Here is a 16,554-nt window from a genome sequence, read left to right as displayed (position 1 = left end):
CAATGAAGGGAAACTAGAAACGCACCGATTGCAGTCGTGTTGGTCGTTGTGATTTTCATTCTTTCTGGGAACGTTTTTGTTCAACTTTACTTTAAATGGAAAGTCCTTGCACCTCAACAGAAAAATGAGCGCTATCTTACAGAACAAACTTCTTGGAAAATCTCCAAATAAAATAAAAAAATATTTGTACTTTTCCAAATGAAAACAAGTGCACCACATAATAAAAATGAAAAAGTTGAGGCGCCTTTACGTTGTCAACATTACAGGCTGAGTGCAGTCGCTGCGCTGTGCGCCTGGTTGGGTTTGTACTGCTTGCGCCCTCATGTGCTGAACAAACGTAAATGATCGGCCGATTCCGGTCACCGGCCCATCGATCGGTGCATCTTGTGGAAATCACTCAGCTCGAAATGTTTGAACGTATATTGAGTTTGAACGTTCATTGGTATGACTATTGGAATTCCATGGCTGTGGTTTGCCTGAAACATTGGACGGAATACACATGTAAGATCAATACACTTGATTAGCTAGTGCCCTTGGTCTGTGTTCAAAGATACAGCCAGAAGACTAGCACACAACTTTCACAAAGCAAAGGATCTTCACTATTAATGACCAGTTTTGGGTAGCTTACACAGCTATTGAGCACAATGCCTTTGGAACAAATATTGTTTTGATTTGTAATGATTTACACATGTATCTGTAAGTAGTTATTAAGATAATTAAAGGTCATTGCATATAAAAAAAAATAAGTGTGATGTCAAAACCCCCAAGTTTGGTTTGGTGTAAAGAGTCCAGTTAAGGTAATCCCCACTATGAAGCATAGTGATGGACCTGGGATGTGATGGTCTCTCGTAAGAATCCATTAATTACCAAAGGGATTCGGATAAAAATATGGCAGCTTCTGCCCTGGGATGATGACTAGGTCATGGGTCGATATTCTAGCCCTGACTTAAGCCCCAATGAAAACCTGTGAGGGGAGCTACGAACCAACAAGCAGGACTCAAACACACTGGAAGGATTTAATATGCAGAAACGTTTCAGATCTGAGACCAATGCTATCGGAGTTGATCAATTAATTGATTAAAATTAAGTGCAATTGGACCTGATCGCTTAATCAATTAGCATTATACCAACAGCGGGTCTGTGGGCTGCTAGTAGCTTGCCTCTCAACCTCTGCAGTCTCTGAAAATACAACACCAAGTTTCATTTAGCACGATATAAGTACAGTGCCAAGAGTACATGAAAATTCCGTTAGTCAACTTGCCGTTGACACAGCTCGAATAGCCCAGAAGGCATCTAGATCCAGCACTGCGCACGTGTTGGTTACATCTGGACCGGGCAGGTCAGTAACAGTGGCTGTGTTCCGGAGCACTTAGGCCTTGTTTAGCCCTGTCGTAGCTGATAAATGTTGTCTTTCTGCTACCTGGCTCGTGCCGGTTAGCTTGCTTTGTACATGCTACTGCACTGTTTCCATTTGCCCTCTTGGCCAATTAGGATCTGGCAGCGGTCACTCGGTACTGGCAGACGCCAGACTGGTAATGGAAGACCGGGAGTCGAGCTCCAGAGACTAAGCAGGTACAATCCTCATAAAAGCAGACCTGCGGTGTTTTCGCCAATTTTTTTTCCCTTCTCATTAATAACTTGATTTGTGTATATATGCCGTACTTGTCGAGAATCACTTTTGATTTGGAAAAGCCGTGCTTGGCGGTACCTCATTTTGCAAGCATGCCCGATTATTACAGATGGAAGAGATTGAAATGGGCAGCGGCTCAGGCTTCTGCCCTTAGAGACCGTGGCTTGTCCATGGTTTGGAGCAAGGGATGGGATTTATAGAAGAGAAGAAAAGGACTCCGTGTGTGTGAGAGAGAAGGAGAGCGAACGAGAGAGAGAGGACACAGGCAGTGGTCAGTTTGAACTCCTGGGTGGGATGGTTGCCCCTCCACCACTCCTTAGTTGCCCCAGTATCAGGCGAAGAGTTACTCAAGCCGGCAGTAAACACGGAACTGATGTAGAGAGGGCTGAACATTGAGCACGTGAGCACAGATGGCCAACAGAGTGAGTGGAGACGCCAGCCTTGCGTCGAGGTCCGAGAGAGACGTGTGTAACTGATCTCGTGAGATTAAAGTTATCTTCCCCTTGCAGTATTTCATTAATATGTTGGAGGAAAATAAACAGCCTTTGACCTTCAAAGGAGGATTAACGCACTTTTTTTTTTTTTTTTTTCTTGTTTTTCACAAACTCGCACACACACATCCTTCATAAAGATGTATAAATAAATGAAAGCGCTTTCTCTTTGCCACTGTTACTTGGAAGGCCAACTGGTTTTTGTCTGCCCTGCTCTGGACAGATGATGTGCTGAGGCTGCTGAATGCTTTAAACATCGGAGGGCTGTTTTGGGGGACCTCCACATTCCTGGAGCCACACTTCTGAAGAGCTCTCCTGCGGTCACTGAAGAGAACTATGTTACTGCAGGGAAAAGTCTGTGTGCGCCTTCATATAAATACAGGCTAATGAACTGTGAAATGTTCCATTTTATCACCATCGCTCGCGTTTTGGGGGAGATTCCAGACTTGGGCTGTGGTTGTGTAAGCCGTCAGAAGCACTATCCCGTCCAGAACATTGTGGCCATCTGGTCCGGATTACCCCAGCCATTGCGACCGCTATTTGATTTCATGTTTAAATGGAGTTTTATCCCCACGTGTCAAGTTATAGTCCAAAAAGTGACATCCTAAACCAGATCTTTCAGATGGACTTGGGTGCTTGGGTTTGGGGACGCCATGTAGGGGGAGGGATACGGACATTCTCAGACACGTGCACGCACATATAACGTGCAGAATCACGTCTCTTAGGTATACACAAACTGGCCGCTTCCTCTGTCCAAAAGCTGATTTAAATCCGTCCTACAGAAGTCCCAGCGCGAGTCTGCGTTTGAGTGATTGGTGTTGATCGTTGTGTCGGTGAGTAGTGTTTGTCTGGGGAGAGAGAGGGTAGCTGGCTCCCGGCCTCCCCTCACAGGACCTTTCCGTACAGAGTCGGCTTTGTTCCTACAGTAACCCAACTCCAAACCGTCACGTCTCGAGTGTGTCGGGTTACGTTCCCTCTTGTCTCGTCTCCTGTACTTTTATACCTTCCTATTCCCTCTCCATTGGACCTTCAGACATTTCAGATAAACATTCTTTTCCGTTCTGCAGCTGATACCGGCCCTGGCCGGGTCCAGAAGAGCCTCGCGCCGGCCTGGAACTAATCCAAAACCAGCTTTTACCCAAAGTCCTGCTACTACAGACAGCTGCCTTTTGTTACCGTGTAACATTCTATTACTTAGAGATGTATGGCAAAGTCTCCGGGAAAGGCAAGAGTTTCTAATAAACTGCAACCCAGTACACCTAATCTTCATTAACAGACGCGCAACATCCGCCCTGCTAATCCCCGTTGACTGAAACATGACTCGTGGTAATGAGAGGACATTACCCAGGCTGATCCAACTAGTCAATGCCAGTTTGGGAAGGTTATACAGTGTCTTTAGTTCCTCTGAGAGGAAGCTGTTGTGTGCTTGTGTGTGTGTTATGGTTTTGGTGCCTTTCTACCATGCACTTGACTGTCTGGTTGGACAAGATGCTCTGAGCTGCATGCACCCTGAACACATTCACAATGTCCTCTAGAGAGAGAGATGAACTGGTTCTTGGATGTCCATCTTTCTCTCTCGTCCTCCACGATGGTGTTTAAAAGCGTCTGAAACACGGTGGTATCCAGACGGGGGAGAGAAAGACACCCTCACACCGTGGGACTGAAAACGAACACCTTGGTTTGACATCTTAATTATGACTTCTTATTTCTCAAAGCCCTAATTCTCCATAGCCTGCTGATCCACCCTTTTTACTCAAACACACACACACACACACACACACACACACACACACACACAGGTAAAGCCACCTGACAACCCCCCCCCCTCCCCGGATAAACCCCCAACCACAGGTAGTGGGGGGGGGGGGGGTTGTCATTTTTGCACCGCACAGGATGGAGCACATGACAAGGCAGCAAACGCTGGTGGGTGGTGCATGCTGACAGCTGGGTGGAGCTGGGTGGAGCTGGGTGGAGCTCTGTGCCTATCCAGTGCTGTCATGCTTGCTTTAAGTTGTGTGCCAGTATTTTTGGACTGGCAGAAAGCATCGTGTTTTTTTGTTTTTTTTTTGTCAGTTAGGTGGGTCTCTTTAAATAGCACTCCCTTTAAATAGAGCACCATGCAATTTAGCTGTACGGGAACGACTGGGTCTGGCAGGAAACCACCAAAGCTGCGTACATTATAGCTCTCTTAGTGACGACGACCACTTTTTCAGACACTTTTCTTTGAAAGCTTGTCGAACTGGCAGTGTAATGTATTTTCTGACCACATTTCCTTTTCGATTAAATAACGGTTGAAATTAAAACTATATCTGTTTTTATATGGTGATTTGCAGAGGTTAAGACAACCGTAGTGCATGGCTCTTTACTCTCAAGCATGAGGCAGAGCAAGAAAAGCTTCTGCGAGCTCGTACCGAGCAAAAGACGAACCGTGGAGGAAGAGGGCAGGAGAGTGTTGGTGAACACACACCCACACCCATCTCCACACCTGAGTGCCCAGATCAGCACAGGTGGCGTGTGCCTTCTGCAGGAGGCAGTGGGCTTTGGAGTCTGCAGGACTGTGTTCCGCCTTCACCTCGACCCCGTGAGTCCTGGCGCTCTTGCTCGGCCACCACCAGAGGTGTGGCAGGGATTTGCTACTATAAGTGTACAGCCTTTTCTGTTTTTGCAGGTAGCTTTAAATTCCTTGTGCAGGTACACCAGATCTGTATTTGTGTCCCTGCGTGCGTGCGAGTGGCAGAGAGACGCAGGTCCGTGTTTGCTCTCCGTGTCTGGATATTTGTAAGAATGTTTGATTATTTTTCAATGAGATTGCCGGTGTCCGTCCTTTGTCAGAGGCAGGCTAGTGTCTGCGGTCTCCTATGGGCCGCGCGTGGCGCCACCGCAGCAGATGGAGTCGTGACGGCATTTAACCTGCACAATTACACCGGACAGGGAGGGCAGAACAGCACGTGCACTGGCGGATTCGGAGAGACGTGGGTCGTACTGGAAGGCTGAGGGTCCGCGCTGAGCTTCCCTGACGGAAGGGCCGCACCCGCGTGCTCTCTGTCAGGAGAGCAGCCTTCGCTACTCGGACTGTGTGCGGAGACGAGCCTTAGGCAGCGTGCGCGCGCACACACACACACACACACACACAGCGCTGCAGGGTTGATGAGGCCTGGGGTGAGATAAGCCTCCTTTAGGACAGGAGCAGTACAGGCGTGACTAGCAAGCGCGCTCGGATGTCCTTCTCACTGTAACGTGACACACACTCACAGGCCTTGTTGATAACTTACACATCCAGTTGCTCCCACACAGTTGATCCAAAATGGTGTGTGTGGGTTTGAGAGAGAGAGAGAGAGAGAGAGAGAGAGAGAGACTGGCAGACCTTCACTCATGCACTGCATCCAGTTTTGTCAGGAAATGGATCTTCTGAGCTCAGTGCGGTTGCACTGGTAGTCTCACTCAAACACGCAGACGCTGCGGCCGCTGACGGAAAAGTCTCACTGTTTGCTCGGCCCACATCAGTTAAACTCCACACGCAGCCCCGTTGTGCTCGAGGCCCTCCACAGCGAAATGGAGTTCCAATTCCAACACCTTACCAAAGGCTGAGTAAATATTCCTTCTAATCAGAGCTCCTGACGAGGGCGAGCGAGCCGTGAGGGAGAACAGCAGAGCAGCTCTGGAGAAGAGAAGGGCTGCTGGAGTTCTAGATTAGTTCAGGATGGAAACGGGGGGGGGGGCCACATTCTTGCTCACACAAGAGTTCTCAGCCAGGGGCCACTTGGTCTGTAAGAAAGGGCCTTTAAATGGAGTCCTGCCAGCGCTTTAAATCACAACATGCCAAAACCCACAAACTTCTCTCCACACTAAACTAGATGGATGGCTTTGTTTTTCTTCTTTGTTTTTCTTTTTTAGTTTTGAAGTCAGATATTTTAAAACGGCAGGAACATGTGGAGGAGAAACACTTTCAACTTGAAAAGACTCCTTTCTTCTCTGCTCAAATGTGAATGTGAGGAAGTCGCCTTGCATTTAATTGGATGAAACCCTCCGTAAACGGCAACGAATTACGGGGTGTTTAAAAGCACCGCCTTGATCCTCGGATGGTTACGGACACATTTTCTCTAGACCGCCTCCATGCTGTACTTCGTCTCCTGGTCCACCAGGTTCCAGCGGTACTGCGTCGGATTCAGACCGGACGTCTGAAGAGTCCACAGGAGACTTATTTGTCCTGCTCAGGGACAGTTGGATGTGACTTGTGCGTTGTGACGTTGGCCATTCTCATGCTGCAAGTGGCTGTTATAAAATGGGAGAATTATGCGCGTAAAAGCGACTCAGCCAGTTAGCAGTAATTCTCAGGAAGGCTGTGGCATCCGAACGATGCTCAGTAGTCATTTAGGAGACCCAGTGAGTGCCCGGAAAACGCTCCCCACACCACTATAACACCACCGGCAGCCTGAGCTGTTGACACAAGGCACGATGGGTCCATGGATTCATGGCTGTCTAAGCCAAATCTTGACCCCATCATCGTCCTCAGATGGCAACAGAAATCAAAATTCAATCAGATCGTCAGCGTTATTCCGGTCTGCGGCTTTCTGAGTTCGGCAAGCCTGTGCCCACTATGGTGTTGGATTTCGTGGATTTCGCAGATCCAGGTTCGGACGGTTGGGGGTTCTGATATGTTTTAACAGTTTGCGGCGCTGGTGGAATGCTTATTTGCATTTCTGTCATCCTCCTGTCAGCTCTGGCCAGCCGAGCTCTCCTCTTCTGCTCTCGTTGTTCAGAGAGGCATCCCCACATGCAGAACTGCCGCTCACAGGAGAAGAGCCGGTTCTGAAGCGCTCCAACCGGCTGTCTGGCCCTGGCATCCACACCACATCATATCATATGTCATATCCTGTATCGCGCCTCAGGCAAAGTCACTCAGATCACATTTTTTTTCCTGTTCTGATATTTGCGGGAAACATTAACGCACAGCCCTGCGTCTGTTTTACTTCATTGATCACATGGCAATAAAGAGAATTTTCTGGCCTGTTTTGCTGGGCAGTTTAACTAGACCTTTCTGCTCCTCCATCACCATGTGCATGCGTGTCAGTAGATGTAGATTCTGTGATTGACAGGCGGATGGGGTAAGTGTAATTGTGTGTATGTGAGGGGTCGATTACGCCACTCCATAATTAAAGAAGCCCCTCGATTTGTGTTGATAATGAAGAATGTGTGTTGTCTGAAGGGGGGAGATGAGGAAGGTCTGCGGAACTGGAGACTCAGAGACAGAGGGAGGTTAAGGGGTAGGCACACGCGTGAGAAAGAGGCAGAAACAGAGCGTGTTTTAGCCACCTGGAAACGCGTCTGACCACTGGATGGGTGCTCTCGCTCTCGCGCTCTCTCTCTCTCTCGCTCTCTCTCTCTCTCGCTCTCTCTACCTTCCTCACTTTCCATATTCAACTGGCTTACTCTTGTCATCAATAGTGTCATAGATGCACACACTCAGTCCCCAAAGCTACAGCGAGCGTGCGTGTGTGTGTGTGTGTGTGTGTGTGTGTGTGTGTGTGTGTTTATTTCAAGCCTCAGTCATTTCTCCAAACACACCTCCACCTCTAATTGTCGCCCTGCAGCCGTGATGTCACCAGCCAGTTTATCACGGCATTACGGTTTGCTTTTCCTTTTGTGAGTTTAGAGTGCTTGACCTGTTTTTCATCTACGTTTTTGACAACAACGATGAATACCCTGCCGTTACTAATATTATATTCTGTGGTTAGTGTGTTGCTAACGCTGGCAGCGATGTAGCTTATCCAACCTGACAGTTCAGCTCTCAAGTCCTCTGCCAGGTGTGTCCGCCGAGGCTCTGATCAGGCATGAGGAAGTACAGGGCTGTCAAAACACAACATGTATGAGGCGAGCATTCCTGGGCACTCACGGAACTAAAAACCTCTCCATTGCTGAACGGCATGAGATGGGCCCGACGGGTGTTTCCTCGCCTGCCTTTAGTGCTTCACGCCACCTCCGTCTCTGCGCTGCACGCCGATAACGGAGACGGGGGATTTCTGCTTTACGACTCCCGAGCTCTGCGGAACGGCGTCGTAAACGTGGGAGTTTGGTGCCAAGGGGGATTGTTTTTGCCCCGTTAGTTTGTTGGCCGGCGCGCCAGTTTTTAAGGACACTGTGGATATTTGTGGGTCAGAAGACACGCGCTCACTTCCGCCCATTTAACTGGAACATTCTTCAGTTTCATGACCCCAGCGTCCTTGTGTGTCAGTGTGCCTTCATAACATGCCATAAATCATATCGTGTATGCATGCTGAAGCCAGAGAGAAAGTGAACCTCTACCTGGTCAAGGTGCGTGTGTAGCCTTTCCTGGGTTGGGTGGCAGGTGTCTGATGCCGCACTCCGTGCCCGGGGGACCTATTCACACTTCGACCTTATTGATCTTTGTCTGGCAGAGCCTCCGGAAGCTCTCGGTATGGCTACGTAACACGGTTATGTTCCGTGGAAAACTTTGCAGCTCTCAGCTCGGTCTCCCTGGGATGGGCTCGACGGGGGAGGCTGTGTGAAGAGGCCCACGGGACCTGCTTGGATATCACCCGGCTTTGGGCTCAGACACAAACCTCATGATGGGTGATATCTGGAGGCTGATCTGTGCATGACTCTGGAAGAAGTAATATAGAGGGGGATGTGTTCCCACGGATACACAGGGAAGAAGCAGGTGACGGGGCGCGGCATTACCCAGAGTAGTATGTGCTTATTATGACATGTCGTAGCTCTTAATTCTCGGAGGCTCAGTAACCAACTCTGGTTTATTTCACTCTTTTCTCTGAAATTACTCTCTGTTGTCATTTCAGCTCCTCCAGAGTTCACTTCAAGTTTATGATTTAGAATTTCATATGTTGGATTTATTTCAGTGTCTTTGCACTGAAGTTCTGGTCTGTTCTCTTTGTCAGAGTTTCAGTTTGTAATATCTAAGCATTTCCTCAGTAGTTTCATAAAATAGACTTCATCAGTGGAATATTTTGCGTATTATTCGCAGTTACTTTTCACCGTCTTGTGACTGTGTTCCCACCATAACACATCCTGTCACGTTGCTCCGTTTACTGTTGCAGTGTGACGAGTGAGGTGAGATTTCAGTAACTCACCCCAACCAAACATGAAATATATACAAGAATAAAAAAAAAAAATGTAATTCACAACCTAGTAGTTAACTCGCTAGCCTTTGAATAAAAACAAAAGTTGACATCTCCCACAGTAACCCACTGCAAAAATGTTAGTGTTTAGCTATGACCGTAGTAACACCCTGTTCTGATCATGTGTCGTGACAATTAAATTCACATGATGGTATGCTGCCGTGCTGGTGTCCATGAGTATATATAACGGTCTGTACAGCGTCCGTTTCTGCCCGTTGGTAATAAACTCTGTCTGTCTCTGACTGTCTCACTCAGATTTTGCTGCTCATACTCTGTCCATCAACGCCTCTCAGGATCTGCACGGTCTGGTCGTGCCCAAGGTCTCAGGCTTAGAGCGCAGCCAGGAGAAGAGTCAGGACAGCTCACTGGCCACGCCCCCGTCTCTGGGGCCGTCCGCCCGGGCCACGCCCCCTCAGCCCCCCCGCCTCGCCCCGCCGCTGCCGAGCCGGCCCCTCCCCCCACCCTCGCGCACGCCCACCAGCTCCGCCCAGACCCCGCTATCCCGACCAGAGCGTCCGCCTCGGCGGGCCACTCTGTCTGTCGCCCTGCCTCTCGCCCAGGGCGACAAGCCTTCCCAGGCTGCCCTGAGCCGGCCCGAGCTCCTGCCCCCTGCCCCAGGAATAAGCCACCATCGGGCCTCGCCTCTGTTACCCGCCCAGCAGAGTCACGGCCAGCCGCCGCAACACCAGCTGCTGTCCCGCTGTCTGTCACGCCCGCTTTCTGCCTACGGCAGCAGCGTCGCCGTCAACGGCCTGCGGTGAGTATGGCGCGACCCCAGACTGGCCTCGAACGTAATTTAAGGCTTTTGTTGTTGGTATATTTTTAAATTGACATGTTTATGGTTTCTGTATTTTATACTGCAGTCCAAACCTCTGGTATGTGCTGGTATCTGTGTGTGGGTGTGCATGTGCATGGAGGATGTTCCTATACCAAATGTTTCGTGTTTTTTGTTCGCTGTAAATCAAAAGCTGGCATGTTTTTTTTCTTTGCTCTCCTCGATTGTTACGAAAAGCTCGAACCCACAGTAAACCAAAACTTCTTGTTCTGCTACTACTGAGCGTGTGAGGAAGAGAGCTATGGGATTCCAAGCATTGATAATCCACTCCATAATGTGTCCTTATAAGAGGCTTGGTCAAATTCTGAAGTCATTTTCAGTTAATCTTGTTTGCTTGTAGCAGAAATCTGAACTGACAATAAAAGTCCCCTCTTTCTCTCTCTCCCTCTCTCCTGTCTATTCAACTCGTGTTCTTTCTCTCTCTCCCTCTCTCCTGTCTATTCAACTCGTGTTCTCTCTCTCTCTCTCCCCCTCTCTCTCTCTCTCTCTTCCCCCTCTCTCCCCCTCTCTCTCTCTCTCTCTTCCCCCGCTCTCTCTCTCTCTCTCTCTCTCTCCCTCTCTCCTGTCTATTCAACTCGTGTTCTCTCTCTCCCCCCCCCCCTCTCTCTCTCTCTCTCTCTCTCTCTCTCTCTCTCTCTCTCTCTCTCTCTCTCTCTCCCCCTCTCCCCCCCCCCCCCCCCCCCCCTCTGTCCCAGCAGTAGCCGGAGCAGTACCCCAGGGAAGCCCCACGGGCCCACCCCAGGCCCCCACCACCAAGCTGCCCCCTCTGGGGCGTCGTCGTCATTCCCCCTGCCAGCGAACCCCAGCGCACCCCACTCCTTCCCCCCCTCCCTGCAGCGCTCCACACAGTCTCACCACCCCAATATGTTTGCTCCACCCACCGCCTTGCCACCTCCACCTCCGCTGACCTCCAACGCCCTGCCTGTGCCAGGACACACAGCCGGCACCGCCTACTCAGGTAACACTGCCACCTTCCCTGCTGTGTGTGTGCGGGGCTGTCCGTGTGACGTTCTCGCTCGCTCTGGGATCCCTTGTCTTCTGAACGAGTGGAACGTAGAACCTCAGTAGCCGGCGAAAACCTAAAAGTATATTTCCAGAATTAATAGGAGTGTCTTTTGAGGCCCTGCCAAATGTACGAATGTTGCAGTCGTTGAATTGGAGGCTAGAGCCCATCTGTTAGCATGCAGAATTCGTTAGCTGCCCGTTAGCCTCGCCTCGCCCCGCCCCGCTCTTCCCCGGCAGTCGTTCTCACCGTCGCGAGAGTTCTCTTCGGCTCACAGAGCTTCGTCACGCCGGACCCGCAGTTGACTGTGCCAGAGCCCATCTGTCAGCGGAGGACAGACAGGGGCAAGCAGGTGGGGCTGAAAATACACCCAAGAGCCCCCGACCTCGGCAGAGGTGCGGATCAGGATCCCCCAGTGACCTCCAAAGAGCTGTGTGTAAAGATTTAAATGTTTACAGATGATACCCTTGTGCTCATCTTCAAAACCAAAGTCGCCAAGTCTGTCTAAAGGAAAGACTCCTGGTGGAGTTGTAAGCACCTAATGCTCAGTACGTTAAAGACTGCTGCTGGTGCGCTTTAGACTGCCCCCCCCTCCTCAAACCCCACGTACAAATGGTGCTGTGGTTTCATCTGAGGAGTCAGTTAAGTTCCTGGGCACCGCTATATCTAAGGAGCCGATGTGGGAGGAGAAGACGATCTTCACTGCCAAGAGGGAACAGGAGAGGATGATAATTTGGAGACAGCTGAAGGTTCAACGTGCCACCTCCTCACCGCCTACATTACAGGAATAAGACAAACTCCAGCGCTCAGTCAGGACTGCAAAGAGGATTGCCGCATGTACCGCGCCAGTACTTCAGAAGGCAGAGTCGCAAAGCATGCTCCTGAAATCAGAGCCTGGCCCTTTCACCTGGATAAGAACTTTCTCGAAGTCTCCTGTCAGACCAAAGCCAGCAGCAGCAGACACAAGGATGACTTTTCCTTCAGTAACTACAGCGGACACCCTGCGTGTTAACCCTAACCTGCCACTTGCCTTCACAGTAGCACGTAACTGCTGCTTGGAGAGATCAGATGTTGTGTCCTAGCCAGTGCACAGATGCACCTTTCACTCATTAATAAACACTAGATACTGTATATCACAGCACTTGCAGAGAAGTTGGAAAGTTCAGAGAAATTCAGATGAACACTGAAAGCAGTACTTTGTAAATGTACTTTGTATTGAAACAAAAACTGCACACTGGGCTCTGTAGGCCAAAGCTGGCAAGGTCTGTCTAAGGTGTTGGCATCAGGTCCAAAATAAACAAAGTCCAGCTTCTGTCATAGTAGGGGGCTTGGTCACTTCCCATGGCACAGATAACGGGCCTGTCTGCGATGGCACTATTACTACCGAAAAACCAGAACACTGAAAAACCTGTGCCATCCAGAACACCAAAGCGTGTCCTGCCCAGATTCGCATATCCCCGGCATGGCAACAGAAGTAAGTTGTGTGGCTTCTGGACAGTCCTCACCTGTGTGATGGAAGAATGGGAGAAAATCCTTCATCATCATCTCTGCTCAGTGCTCTTCAGGGTGATGGGGTCATTGGTGTGAGCAGAGAAGCCCTGGTGCGTCTGTCCCAAACCGCTACCCTCAGCTCCCACTCAGGGGTCTTGGCCATGACCGTGCAACCTCCACTTAAACTTAATGAACTGGTGTGTTCCACGGGCAAATGCCTAATTTGTGTCTTTTAAAGGAGAAGTAACGTTACGCAACAATAAACACTTGTGTGTCCCAATTTCTGTGGAGCATGTTGCAACCATCAGGTTTGGGGGGAATATTGTCAAAACATCAAATACTGTATTATGTAAAATTTACAGTTCAGGCCTTTTGGAACAGGGGTTGTATAATACTGCGTCATGTCTCCCCAGAGCTTGCGCATGGGTACATATTCAATGTTCCTTCTTGTATCACTGTTTTGTAACTGTCTTGTAGGGTGATGGACTATGAAAACTATGAATGAAAATTATTTGTTCCGGGCGCAATTTAAACAGATTACATTTTTTTCCTTTGCATTAATTCATAAATAGATGATTAACTTCCACTATTTATACTTGTCTTAGAAACCAATTTAAGCATAAACCATTACAGTCAAATTTCTTTAAGACTATGAAAAGCTTTCAACCATGCAGGTTCTTTCTGCCACCTTGTACCGTATTTGGCTAATATAACCGATTGGTTTTGTTTTGGGGGTTTTTGGACATAGCCAAGAAACAGGAAGTCTACTCCAACACCTTTGGTCATTGTCTTCTAACAGCAGCACTCCGTTGTCCCTTGTCGTCCTCCAGAGCAAGATCTCCTCCGGCAGGAGCTGAACACGCGTTTCCTGGCTTCTCAGAGTGCGGACCGCGGAGCATCTCTGGGTCCTCCTCCCTATCTGCGCACGGAGTTCCACCAGCACCAACACCAGCACCAGCACCAACACCAACACCAGCACACACACCAACACACACACCAACACACCTTCACACCTTTCCCCCACACCATCATGCCAACGCCTGCACCTCCTATGGTGCGTACCACGGGCCGAAATGTGAGGATAAGTAGAACGCAACTCTGGGGGGATAAAAAAAAAAACAGTTGCCCGGGGCGGGAATGTCTATAACAGTGGTATTCACTACTGGACCAAATCCGGTCCAGGATTTTGTCATCTCTTGATTAAATGATTAATGTAACCTCACACCTGAGTCCTAGATGAAAGTAGGGTGGAAATCCCGGAACTGGAGGACTCAGATTTGAATACCACTGGTCTATAAAGATGGAATTATTATGCAATGATAACTGACCATTTTGGTAACACTTTATTATATACAAGTCCCTTATAAATAGCAACTTGATCTTTATGTAATGGTTTGTTAATGACTGCTTAAAATGTATTACTGGTATATAGATTCAGTAATGAATGCTGCAGTTTAAGTGAGTGCTTTATAAATGGATTGGCACATAGGAGGGATCTTATATCAATATCAAGTCTAGAACCACAAATTCTGCACCATGGTTTGCTTAAACCGGTCTGACTAAAGGTGCTGAATGCTGGGAAAGCTCATTTGCATACCGGGGAAGTCTGGCACAGTTCTAACAGCAAGTGTGGTTTGGGAGAAACATAGCAGGGCAAATTTTATGAATGACCCGAGTGTCTGGGTAGAGGGGAAAAAACCCATACTGGATCCATTGATGGGCTACTACATAATTTTGCAGTTTAATATTAAATTATAGCATTTATTAATGTCTACAGAAGAATTAAATACTTATTTAAAATGATTAACAAATTAGGTTATTTGAATTGCTGTTTTGTTTCTGGACTTGAAGTAACAAAGTGTTAGTTCCATTTTGGTTTGGCGTAAGGGTCTGTAGTTCTGTCAGTGATTGTGGGTGGGTGTGATTGTTTGAATATTTCATGTAATGTCTTTAGTCGAGCATGTGCATGCCAATGCCTAGAATGTGATTATGCTCTCGTGAAAAGTCTTTGATGAGCAGGAATGTGTGTGAGGGTGTACAGACATGTGCAGTTCAGTGGTTAAGGCTGAGCTCAAAGACATTTGCGCAGCTCCCGCGGTCTCAATCGCAACCATGTGTTCCGCTTTGGCCACAATGAGACTTTTCTTTGTTACAGATCTTTCTTGTGTTTTTTTCTCCCATGCCCTCTGCTTAGCGCAGTTAGTTCAAAGCTAACAGGCGTGGCCACCAGCTTTGTGTTTAGACTCCTGCCAAGCCTCGAGAACTTAACGCACGTATATTCATTCCGGGTTTAATGACATCGTTTGGGGCGTGGAGGGGGGTTTGATGCGGCCTCCGGCGTGGCAGGCGTCGGGGGCCAGTTCGTGAGCACAGACACACCCACTCACGGGCCTCTGTGCTCCCTAACGAGGGCATTAAAAACCGGTTGAAGAGCCGCCGCGTTTATATGCGAGCGGAGGAACGTTCTCTCTGGATCCAAATTAGAGCACTCCAGCCACTTTTAAAATCGCTGCTTTTATGTGATCAGCGGCCTCTCTGTGACCACTCTCAATAACATGCTTCGATAAGACTGCCGCATGCGGAGGGCTTCCCCGTCGGAAGTTGCTATCCTGGTGAACAGAACGCTAGCACCTTGCGGAGAGGTGACGCGTCAGAAACGCGCGTCTACCAGCTGTCATTAACGCCGGCTTCAGGTGTTTTGTTAACCTAGGATTTACGAGATGCGTCTTCCTGAGTGTGTGTTTTAGGTGTTGGTGTGCTGCGTTGACTTACATGTTTGAGGTTGAAAGACTTTGTCTGCTCAGGTCTGTCTCTCTTCCTCCACAGTTTGACAAATATCCTACGAAAGTCGACCCCTTCTACAGACACAGCGTGAGTGAACCAGTGTTTGTACTCCACAGTGTCTATCATTTAACCGATCGTGTCTTCTCGCTGGCGTATTGCGAGAGCCCTGCCGCATGCTCAGTTGTGTCTTAGACTGTTATTTTCAGGCAGTTTAAGGCATTACAGCATATGCTCTTGTTACAACAGTTTCCTCCCATCAAAGGGTTCCATTATCTGTTGTTGTTTTGTTCCACCCAGACAGAGCCGGTAATAAGCCATCTAAAAGCCATCCGCATTTCTTTATGGGTCTGATCTTTGCGTTTGCTCCGCAACTCCAGCACTCTAAGCTTCTTGCTCATTCATCTGAAAACTAACCCTCCATCCCTCCGTTGCTTTAAAGCATCTCTCAGCTTAAAGGGTTATGATTATTCATTTCTTTCCATTTCAGTTCTTGATGACAATTTGCATTTCAAATGATTGTATTTCTAGTTGTAAAAGATCTTTTTTTTTTTTTTTTCTTCTTTATTAGTTTCTGATTTCTTTTTTAGCATTAGTTGATGGTCATGCATGAATAAGTGAAGTGGTTACAGTTTAAAGAGTACGTCAGGAGAATCGGCAGAGTCGTCAGCCGTGGGCAGTGTGCGTGGGCGCAAGTATGCAGCAGTCACTCAGTGGTGAAGGTACTTGACTTGTAATCAGAAGGTTGCTGGTTCAAGTCCCACCACTGCCAAGTTGCCACTGTTGGGTCCCTGAGCAAGACCCTCAATTACTCAAGTTGTACTCAGTCATAATTGTAAGTCTCTCTGGATAAAAGTGTCAGATAAATGCCATAAATGTAAGTGCTTAAACACCCTTCATGCAGCTGGAGCAGAGTTCAGTGTTCTTACTAGAAAATAAAATCTGTGAATAAAGTTTAAATTGCCACCCCAGGGATATGCAAAGCAGAAACATTGGGGGTTATAAAGGCTTGTGAAAATGAATGAAGCATAGCAATTTTTGTAAATTCAGAAAGGTATCTGGAATGAAATGATCTGCTTTATGTCAGAAAATAAATCTTTCTGTTGGGCGTCGCTGGCATGTAGGAGATGTAGTAGACACGGGTTTCTGTGGTAAGCAGGGTTTTTGAG

General features: G+C 48.3%; 1 protein-coding gene across 6 annotated transcripts in view; it reads left to right on the top strand.

The window, feature by feature from the left end:
- The window catches only part of auts2a (activator of transcription and developmental regulator AUTS2 a), a 320,293-nt gene that overhangs the window by 292,047 nt on the left and 11,692 nt on the right, over positions 1-16,554 (top strand). For 5 of the 6 annotated variants that reach the window (XM_035535462.1, XM_035535460.1, XM_035535458.1 and 2 more), the window contains 4 exons: positions 9,531-10,032; positions 10,809-11,068; positions 13,435-13,679; positions 15,431-15,475. In XM_035535462.1, the coding sequence (XP_035391355.1) occupies positions 9,531-10,032; positions 10,809-11,068; positions 13,435-13,679; positions 15,431-15,475 (1,052 nt within the window). The remainder of the gene's footprint in view (positions 1-9,530; positions 10,033-10,808; positions 11,069-13,434; positions 13,680-15,430; positions 15,476-16,554) is intronic. The other variant, XM_035535459.1, reaches the window with a different exon arrangement.

Source organism: Electrophorus electricus, chromosome 17 (genome assembly GCF_013358815.1).
Source record: "Electrophorus electricus isolate fEleEle1 chromosome 17, fEleEle1.pri, whole genome shotgun sequence".
In the NCBI taxonomy this organism is placed as follows: Eukaryota; Metazoa; Chordata; class Actinopteri; order Gymnotiformes; family Gymnotidae; genus Electrophorus; species Electrophorus electricus.
The sequence above is the reverse complement of the archived record's forward strand: the minus strand, read 5'-3'. Positions and strand labels throughout refer to the sequence as shown.